The 10,690-nt window shown below is 43.5% G+C and overlaps 1 protein-coding gene across 4 annotated transcripts in view; it reads left to right on the plus strand.

The window, feature by feature from the left end:
- wdfy3 (WD repeat and FYVE domain containing 3) overlaps positions 1-7,622 on the plus strand; it is a 93,780-nt gene extending 86,158 nt beyond the window's left edge. For all 4 annotated transcript variants that reach the window (XM_049020381.1, XM_049020382.1, XM_049020379.1 and 1 more), the window contains 8 exons: positions 30-188; positions 815-994; positions 1,597-1,779; positions 2,056-2,152; positions 2,815-3,183; positions 3,714-3,825; positions 4,503-4,700; positions 5,242-7,622. In XM_049020381.1, coding sequence (XP_048876338.1) covers positions 30-188; positions 815-994; positions 1,597-1,779; positions 2,056-2,152; positions 2,815-3,183; positions 3,714-3,825; positions 4,503-4,700; positions 5,242-5,362 — 1,419 coding nt within the window. In that variant the 3' untranslated portion in view covers positions 5,363-7,622. The remainder of the gene's footprint in view (positions 1-29; positions 189-814; positions 995-1,596; positions 1,780-2,055; positions 2,153-2,814; positions 3,184-3,713; positions 3,826-4,502; positions 4,701-5,241) is intronic.
- Positions 7,623-10,690: the final 3,068 nt, after the last annotated feature.

Below are 10,690 nucleotides of genomic sequence, written 5' to 3' on the forward strand. Positions count from 1 at the left end.
TTTTTTATTTCTTGCTTCTTTTTTTCCAGGCAGTTGTTGTGTATGAGTGCCTGTCAGAATGGGGTCAGATCCTGTGTGCCATCTGCCCTAATCTAAAGCTGGTCGTCACCGGAGGCACCAGCACCACCATCTGCGTTTGGGAGATGGGCACGTCCAAGGAGAGGGCCAAGATGCTCACTCTCAAACAGGTAAACTGCGCCTGAGTATTTAACCTTCGCGTCCTCCTGTCTGTCTGTGCATCTCCTGCATATCTGTGTGTGCTTCTGTGGAATGGTACGGTGGTCTCTCACGTCGTCTTTGTTTCTTAGGGGGGGTTTTGTACGTTTTCCCCATGTCCAAACTGACGCGTAGACTAAATACTAAATCATATTTTAGTAACTTTCCAGAATAAACACTCCTCAGTCCTCAGCATCAAATCCTTCTCACCCATTATTTTATGCCCCCTGTGTGAGCTTACAGAGCACAGGTTCAGCAGCACAATGATCACTCGGTGTACAGTGACAGTACGACATAGAGATACAGATGACATGCAATTCAGGGAACTGACTCTAGGAGCGCTGTTGCATCTCGCTTCTCGAATTGTGGGTTTCACTGACTCCAGTTGGCTCCAGTGTCCAATTTGCATATTCACTGTATATCAGTGGCTTTCCTGCAGCTCATCTGCTTTTTATTTATTTACTGTTTAATCAAATGATGTGCATTTCCTATGAATGAGTAATCAGCACATCAGTTTCCATTCTGGTCCAGCTTTGTTAAGCAACTATGAAAAAATACAATGCAGGAGCTCACCGGTGCCCCCTTCCTGTGCCAACAGGCTCTGCTGGGTCACACAGACGCAGTGACATGCCTGACGGCCTCCTCGGCCTACCACATCATCGTCAGCGGCTCGCGCGACCGCACCTGCATCATTTGGGACCTCAACAAACTGGCCTTTGTCACTCAGTTGCGTGGCCACCGGGCCCCCGTCTCTGCCCTCTGCATCAACGAGCTCACGGTGGGCACCCCCCTGTCCCCCCCTCTGTGGCTCAGAGACTGGGCAGAAGAAGTGTTTCACTGGACCTCTGGAGTGGTCTGTGGCTTAGTGGCTCAGTGATCACAAGCTCGGCTGAACTCCCCTTGCTAGCAGAATGAAGTCTAAGGCCCTTCAGCATGGCCCTTAACCCCCTTTGCTGCAGGGATTATCTGGTCCTGCCTTCTCAGCTGTATGTTGCTTAGGATAAAAACACTGCTAAATAAGTGCATTGCAGCTTCAGTCTATTTATTGTTCAATAGCTCCCTTTACAAGATAATTTCCTCAAGATGTCTAACAATATTGTGTGACTTTACATTATTGATACATAGATAAATTGACAGGTGGCTTCCTTTAGGAAAGGTACAAAGACACACAGTTTGATATGTTCATTAGTAACATTACATGTTGTGGTGTGAGAATATAATTATGCCCGTGAACAAAAACAGCAGCGCTGGAAGAATCTGCAGCTAATTAATGGAAATGACATGAATTGTTCCATTAAAGTTTAAATGGAGTTTAAAGTTCCATTAAAGTCCATTTTCTGTCTCACACTTCCTGCTTCCTGACTTGTGGTGTGTTGGCAGGGTGACATCGTGTCTTGCTCAGGGACCTATATCCACGTGTGGAGCATCAATGGCAGCCCCATTGTGAGCGTGAACACCTTCACCGGGCGCAGCCAGCAGATTCTGTGCTGCTGCGTGTCCGAGATGAACGAGTGGGACACGCAGAACGTTATGGTGACCGGCCACTCGGATGGCGTGGTGCGGGTGAGGGCCCTGTCCGCCGAAGCCACACCCCCCTGCTCTGCTCTCCTCTCTTACTGCTGGTTTCCTGTCTTACACTGATGATGTCAGCATGTCCACTGTACCTTTAAATCTGTCTCTCACACCCTCAGATTTTGGAAGGAAAAAAATTAAACACTTCCAATAAACTTTAGTCCAAGGGCAGGGGGGAATTGTGCCAGAACTGTGATACTCAAGTGTTTTGCCCCTGCAGAGCTGTGTAACACACTATATTTATAGGCATCTCCCCCCCCCCCACAGTTCTGGCGGATGGAGTTCCTGCAGGTGCCAGAGACCCCAGCCCCAGAACCGCTGGAGCCCTCTGAGGTGTCGGACTGCTGTGGCGAGGACAAGATCGGTATGTCCACCTGGTGTCCCATCCTGAGAGGTCTCTGCACCTCTCCCTTTATCCTGTGTCAGACATACTGTAGTCTAAAAGTGAGCTGTTATGCTGCAAGGGAAAGGCAAACCAAAACGAAATGTGGATAAATATGTTCGGTTATGGAAAATAGGCCTGTGTGTAGTTCTGTGAGTTAGGACTCGAATTCTGTAAATCCTACAAGTCCTGTAGCCGGGAGAGTGATGTCACCATTGGGCCCTTAGCACTAATAGTTCCAGACATGCCAAATGCTCGTCAAGTCTATGCTGGGATCCCCCAGCCTGTTTGTGCCCCTTGGAGAGGAAGGTGGGATAGGCAAAACCCAATTTCCCCACGGGGATGAATAAAGTATCACAATTCTATTCTCGCTTTAGTGAGTGTCAGCTTCCCTTAATTAGTCTGTCGGTTCTTCTAATAGCTGTTAAAACTCCTGTTTATATCCAGTTGCTTGGCAGCCGCCAGAACTGAATGGGACGACATCGCTAACTGTTTTCAGTGCTTTGTTTCGCCTGGACATTGTGGTCCCCTGATTCAGGTTCCCCGTGCTGGCGGAGGCTGGTGACGCACGCCCGGCCCTGGCCTGGCAGTGACGCGGCTGACCGTACTCCCGGCCTGAGTCTGGTGCACTTGTCTGTCTGCAGAAGGTGGCGAGGCCCATGAAGATGACAGCAGCGACTCAGATGGCGACGAGCAGAACGGCGGCCGGGAGCCCAAGTCTGGGCCGAGGCAGCCGGGGGCGGCGGCCCGACCAAAGGGACCCGCAGGTCGGCTCGGTGCATCGTGGTCGGCCGACAGCGGCTCTGACGACTCGCGCCGCTGGTCCGACACACTGAGCCTAGACGAGAAGGATGGCTTTGTGTTCGTCAACTATTCAGAGGGCCGGACGCGTTCTGGCCTGCAGCAGCCCTCCAACCCCCACCCCCATGCACCCCTGGGGCTTCATGGGGGGGTACCACAGCCCCTTCAGCCTTCATCGATGGAGGCTCGTCCCTACAGCCAGTTGAGGCCCGGTAAGCCCAAACACACTAAGCGCTAGAACGGGCTCTGTACATTGACTATACTGGGGGCTGAATCACAAAGCAGGGTTTAGCCAGATAACTTGTCGGATTTAAGGTAATCTGTACTAAGTGAATGAAGATAAAGGGCATTTAAACTGGACTACCTTAAATCTGGCAAGTTATCCAGCTAAGCTAGAATTTCCCACTTCGTAATACAAGCTCCTCATTCACCTGTCTAGTTTCAGTACATAAACACATACTTACAATTACTTACACTTAAACATTACTTACAATTAAGAAATTGCTGCTTTTTTGGAAAAAAAAGCTTATCTGCTTTTTAATAACTATATATATATATATATATATATATATATATATATATAAAATAAAATCCAATAATCATTAGTAACTAAGAATATGAGCATCAATCAGGTCTGTTTTCGATATTCAATACGCTGGTGCTGTTGTGATGTATTTTTGTTAAATCGCACTTGAGAACATGCCCAAGCAGCCTGAGTCATCACGCTGTCTCGCGTGCACAGGCTACAGATGGGAGCGTCAGCTGGTCTTCCGCAGCAAGCTCACCATGCACACGGCGTTCGACCGCAAAGACAACGCCCACCCGGCGGAGATCACCGCACTCGCCATCTCCAAGTAAGTCCCTGTGCCGCCTCCCCTATGGGCCCGAATGCCGAGGGGGCTTCCAGATCCGCTCTGAGGAGTGGCAGGAGTGGATGTAGTGTAAGTTTATTATAAATCCCGAAGAGCTTGGCCTGCAAGCCTCCAAAATTAAAAAAAAAAGACATGAAATTTTATGTTTAGGTCTGATGAATAATCACATATATAAGGGCATGCAAAAATGAGCCTCTCCAAAAAAATTACGAAGTTTTATTTAGCCTGTCACGGGACATAAAAACAGTCATTAAAACATGGCCCCCACTGAGATGGTGAAGCCCAGATTTAAGCCTCCACAGAAGTTGCCTGCCCAGGCATGACTTGTGCCCTTGAGAGGTAAAGTGGGCCATCCCACGAAAACAAAGTTTTGCGAAAATGAGCTCCAAAGTTGAATTTTTTTTGAAAAATCAGTGTGCCTATACCCTACAATTGATATATATCATAGGTAGCACAGATCTCGGTATATTTAAAAGATAGGTAGACCCTCAGTAATTAATATTGGACACTAATCTCATTTTTGACTGACATGTGAGAGAGCCCACTTTACCTCTAAGGGCTCACTTGGCCTTTCGACAAACGCTGAGCTAAAATGTCATGGGTCAGGTCCTCTGCCTTGGGACCCGTTGTGATAGGATGGCTTCTGAACTCTGCTCCAGGGACCACAGTAAGATCCTGGTGGGTGACGGACGCGGACGGGTCTTCAGCTGGTCCGTGAGCGACCAGCCAGGCCGTTCAGCCGCGGACCACTGGGTGAAGGACGAGGTGGTGGACAGCTGCTCCGGCTGCACCGTGCGCTTCTCCCTGACTGAGCGGCGGCATCACTGCCGCAACTGCGGGCAGCTTTTCTGCCAGAAGTAAGGCAGCCGCTCTCCTTTGGCATAAATCCACTGATGCCCTCGTCTGCCATCTTAAGCCATAGTGTCTGACTGACATCTTACCGACGTACAGTACTATGCAAAGAAATTTTTAAAGCTGCTTATCTGGGCAGGAAGTGTATATTCACTCCGTCTTGCATACCTGCAAATGAACAAGAACTTGGTAAAAAGTAGTAATTTCTTTTGTACTGCACAGCTAGAAGAACGGGGCATCCCAGCCATTCCTTGTGGTGATATAATTTTATTGCTAGCACACTTAATTAGCTTAATTTGTGAAATCACTTGAAGTATCGATTAGTCAAACATGCTGTGCTAGTGGTCGCATCAAGAAATAATTGGGTACATGGGATGGTTGCTGCAAATGCTGAGGTGACTTGAGGAGAGGTTTTGAACTGGCTGATACACTTTGACAGACTTGAAAGACTTTCTTGGCAGGCTAAGAATTTAGCACAGTGCTGTATATTTGATAAAGCTGCCCCATCACTAAGCTCTGGGAATGGTATGTTCTCCATCTTTACAGGTGCAGTCGCTTCCAGTCGGAGATCAAGCGGTTGAAGATCTCCTCTCCGGTCCGGGTGTGCCAGAACTGTTATTATAATCTTCAGCATGAACGTGGATCTGAGGATGGCTCAAGAAACTAGCTCCCCTGCAGTGTAACGGACCTGACCACACGCCCAGTAAAGCCACTGACCCAACCCTGACAAAAGAAGATCTCAACCCAAATCAGGAGCCACTCTCATTTTCCTTTGTACTGTGTAAAATGCTAATTAATGGGGGGAAAAAGATCACAGAGATCACGTTTAACTTTCTCTGTGTAGCAGATGATGGGGAAGTTGGGCAGAAAAAAATCTGAAACTTTTTGGTGGCTTTAGAAATCACCCCTCACCCCCATAATGTTTTTGCTGCTTTAACAGCCCTCAAAACACCATCAAGGAATCACTCGCTTTTTAGATTTTAGATAGACAACATGTTTAGGCCTCCCTTAGAAGAGCAATGAAGCTGTTTATATTGTAAATACATATGATGGCCTTTTTAACTAGAACAAAAAAAAAACCTCTTGAAGATGAGTTTTGCCTACATAGGAACTTAGTATGAAACAGTTCTGGGGGTGGAGAGAGTTTGTCTTTAGTCTGTCACAGAAACCAAGTGAAAACGAAAGGCACTATGAATGTTATTGGAAAAGAGATTGGTTAAATGCAATTTTTTATAAACATTTTTGTTTACAGTATTTGTTTTTGTTAATATGTTGCCCATGGTACCGGCATGAAATCACATGCTAACAAAGTCATTCTGATTACAATCATGGATCTTTTTCGATGTTTGGGATATATTTATTTCTTCTGCAGCTTGCAATGAATTTGTGATCCGATTTATCTTCTGAGCTGGTGGTGAAGCTATTCGGAAACATATCAGAAAGTTCTTCTGTATCTGTCCTCAGGTTTCTTTTATACAGAATTACAATGTTACATTTGAGGGCAACAGCCTATTAGCTGTTCATATTTTAAAATACAAAGTCAAATTTTTATACTATGACAGGGCTAAAATAAAAGAACAAAAAAACATCGGTGAGTGCAGTTGGTAATAATGTACCTGTTGTGGCCTGTCTTTGTGGATGTGGACAAAGGGATTCTTATTGGTTTTTAATAGATATTTAATTATACATGTAGTATATTTGGTAAAAAGTACGGCTCTGTAAGAAAATGTACGTAGAGAAAGAAACTTTTTAGGTGAGGATAACAAGTTACTGACTAATTCTGTGGGGGTGTTAAGGGGTGCCTCTGATTTTGATTTTGAAACTTGGAGAATGCCCTCACTCATTTAAATATTTGTTCACAAATTACATTGCCGTTTCATATATTGACTTGTTTTTTCCTTACATTTCTTAATGATTAAAATACATGTGTATTAAAAGACATTTGAAAGATACTGAGACAGTAACTAACTGAAGCATGTGTGCCAGTAAAAGGGTGTGTGCTTCCTCTAAGTGTCATGAATTGCTGGTACCGTGGGCAACAAAACTCTTATTTTAAATGCTGCTTTAACAATTAGAAATGATTTTTTTTTTTCCTTCCTCAAATGTTCAGGTCACTTTCACAGACATTTCGTCTGATGTAGCGCAACTGCAGCCCGTTTCTGATATAGCCTTAGATTAGACATTCTCTCATTGTATAGTGTGCAGTCTTATATCATTATTCATGTACTGTATGTATATCTAGCTTACAATTATTACATCAGACTAATTGGATATGCTGCGGATTGGCAGCTTCCAAAACTAGGTGGCAAAAATGATCTGGGCAGTTTTGCACCACTTTGTGTACAAACAAAGGAAAAATCTTATCAGATGTGTTTCCTTTTAGGCGTTATGGTTGAAGGTTGTATTTCTTTACAGAAAAAACAAACTGTACAAAGTATTTATGCAATTATATTGGTTTTAACATTTTTTTATACTATCATTTCAGCAAGTTTTGTTACTTGTTGCATGTCTAATAACACAGCTGACTTTCTGTGTCAGTGCAATGTACATCTTTTATTTTTTTTTTTTCTTTATTTTCTTTTGATTGTTTGATTTCCTAAGGCATTAACTAATTACTTATCCCTGAAAAAACTTTTTGTGTACAGTAATGACTACAGGATAGCAGAAAAGTGGAAAGGGGTGAATTTTGTACAAAATGAAAATGGACAGATTAAATCATTTGATTATTTTTGGTGGTCTTGTGCTAGACTACATTACTACAGTATCTAGTGTGCAGTCTGTGATAGCTGAATGTTCATTGTATATTTGTCTTCAGTACAACTACAAAACAAAGAGTAGATTAACCCAAAAGAAATATGTAACTATAATGCAATAGATCTGGTACTTCTTTTTTATTTCAATTAAATTCCTGCTATTTACCACCAGAACTGATTGTCTGTCTTTTTTTTTTTTTTTTTTTTTGGGGGGGGGGGGGGGGGATAAAATTTCCTTTTATGAGTAAAATTTGTTGTTGTGCCACGTTGTGAGACATACGAATTCACATGCAAATTCATTATCAATCCCAGAGGGTATTCTACATAAAATCCATTTGTATTGTGCTATTGGATTTAACACACTAGTAATAATGTGATTATGCTTTTCAGTTTCAGACCACACAATGCTGAATCCATGTTTTTATTTTTATGTGTGTGTACACTCTGGTAGACTGCCATCCCTTCCAGGATGTTCACCTGCCTTTGTACCCCTATGCTTCCTGGAATAGGCTGCTGTCTCTCCCACAATCCTCTGCTGCACTAGTGTCACCCCTAAGAGCTGTGGCCTCAATACGACCCACTGCCGTGTGTGTCTGTGTGTGTGTCTGTGTGTCTTTTAATCTCACCTGCAAGAAGGTTTGAGAATACAGGTACATTGTTAGAAATCATGGATGGATGGATGGATGGATCAGCAAGTCAGAAACGGCTTCAAAGTCAGATGGAGTTCATCAGTATTAATAATCGAGTAAGAATTCATACTATAGTGTGTACGTGTCTTTAGAAAAGGAAATCCCACACTAAACATTTGCACCAATTTGTTCAATGGTCTTACAAACAATGGATGAAATCTCAAATTAGGAAACATTTGAACTCATACAGTATAGTGAAAATCAAACAATCTCTAATCAGTTTTGTAAGACTTTCAGGCTCTCACGCAAGAGATTTTATGGCAAATCTATATTTATCCCACTATAGACCTAAAATTATCTGCATTAAAAGCGTTGGGCTCATTTGAAAATATGTGAGCGGAATTTAAAATTTCATATCAGCCAGTTGACCAAGAATCAATCAAGAGTCTATGTAAGTAAATACTTAACAGCATTCTTTTAATGCACCTAAAATTAAATTGGCCCAGCACTCACTGAATGCTGCCACACATGCACAATAAGTATTGTGTCTTTACCATTTAGCAATTTTGTCATTTAGCACCATAATAGGAGACAACCATTATCATTATCTGATTAAATATACTGGCCACAAGAGATATATCCAGGGGTTTCTCCTGAGACTTTGCCGGATGCCTCCTGCATGGAATTCAGCTTTCACGTACGAGTATATAATGCCAAGGTAAGTAAATTTCTCAACAAAGTCGACATTCTCCCCACAGACAGATAAACTACTGATTGCTGTGGCTAAGAAGCCATTAAATGCCTGGATCTTGGTATTTATGCAGGACACCCGCAATCCCAGACACTCAGTATCCTCGCTCAGTCTCTCGAGGGCCCCAATCAGAACCTCCATTGGTTCCATTGCTAAGATCACAGCATCGTCGGCAAAGTCAAGGTCAGTAAATCTTTCTTCTCCAACGGATGCCCCACAGCTGTTGGACCCCATGACTCTGCCCAACATCCAGCCCATACAAGCATTGTAACAGAGTAGGAGGAAGAACAGATCCTTGGCAAACCCCAGAATCAACTGGGAACTCTGAGGTTCTCCCTCCGCTCTGCACAGCACTCACAGTACCAGTGTACAGGCCATGACATCCAGCGACTTTGGGGGGATCCTGCAAAGTCTCAGGATGTCCCTCGATCAACTGAGTCGAATGCTTTACGAAAATCAACAAAGGCTGCAAAGAAGCTCTGCCGATATTTGCGCTTGTGCTTCATGAGAACCCTCAGTGCCAGGATATGGTCAATGGTAGACTTCTTAGGCTTAAAACCAGACTGATCCAGTCGCTGACAAGTAAACAAGTGATCACGCATCCTGTTAATGACCCTAGCAAGAACCTTACCCGGCACTGAAAGCAATGTTATCCCCCTATAGTTGACACAATACAGCCGATCACCCTCCCTTTTCCAGATAGGGACCACAAGTCCTGTCTTCCAGTCAGCTGGGATGATGCCTGACTACCAAATGGACACAAAGTCTGCAATGCCAGGAGGGCAGCTTTACCACCAGCCTTGAGAAGTTCACCCCGGATACCACAGATCCACCCGTGCGATCTCTGTGAAACTGGGTGGTTTACATCTGATTGGAGGATCAGGAATCATGGACCCAGAGATGTCCAACATCATAGCTGAAGGGTCAGCTTTAAACAACTGCTCAAAGTAGTTGGAACCACTTTAACCCCAGTCTCCTGACCCATGGGGCCCGACACAATCGTCCTAGTCAATTTAAGCCCATTTAAGTCACATTTAAGCCAATCAACATCAAATTAAGCTCAATGTTCCTCAGGTCCTATCTAATCTTTCACACCTTTTTTCCATATAAAAATGAAGGGAAGCCATTTGTGGTAATTTAATATGGTTGTGTCCTATAACCATGTATCTGTATTGCAGTTAGATAAATTATAATAGCTTCTTCATTTTTAAGCCAATCAGCATCAAACCAAGTCCTCTCTAATCTTTCACAGCCTTTTTTCCCTAAAAAACTGAAGGGAAGCCATTTATGGTTATTTAATATGGTTGTTGCTTAATAAACTCTTCAGATTGTAACTAACTAACATCAAACCATGCAATTAGTGTTTTTTCACTCTTCAGGAAATTTTCACACTTTTCAGAACACCACTTGTGATGTTTTTGTGTCTTATAAATCTATTTTTTAAATCAATTTAAATCTATTTTTAAAGCAACAAACAAAATTCATTGGATACCACTTCATATATACTTAATATTATAGGCAGAATTAAGAATGAGCATTTATTTCACAGTATGGAAACAAAGGACGCAGGAGCAGGCAGTGGGGCAAACAAGGGGTTAAACAGAAACAGGGCAACAAAACATGTTCAAGCAGAAAGACACTACTAGCAAGAGGGGAAACTGGCTTGCACGCACACCACCAATGACCAGACTGGGGAACACAGTGCTGGGAGGCACTCTTATACTGAACTAATGAGGGAGAAAACAAGGGGCAGCTGGAATGATCCATACGAGGGCTGAACCAAGAGTTAAGACAAATGAGCAACAGGTGTGGCTCCTTAGAAGAGGGGAAGAGTTTCCTGAAGCCTTCTCAACACTATGCTG

This window comes from Brienomyrus brachyistius, chromosome 7 (assembly GCF_023856365.1).
Source record: "Brienomyrus brachyistius isolate T26 chromosome 7, BBRACH_0.4, whole genome shotgun sequence".
NCBI classification, from domain to species: Eukaryota; Metazoa; Chordata; class Actinopteri; order Osteoglossiformes; family Mormyridae; genus Brienomyrus; species Brienomyrus brachyistius.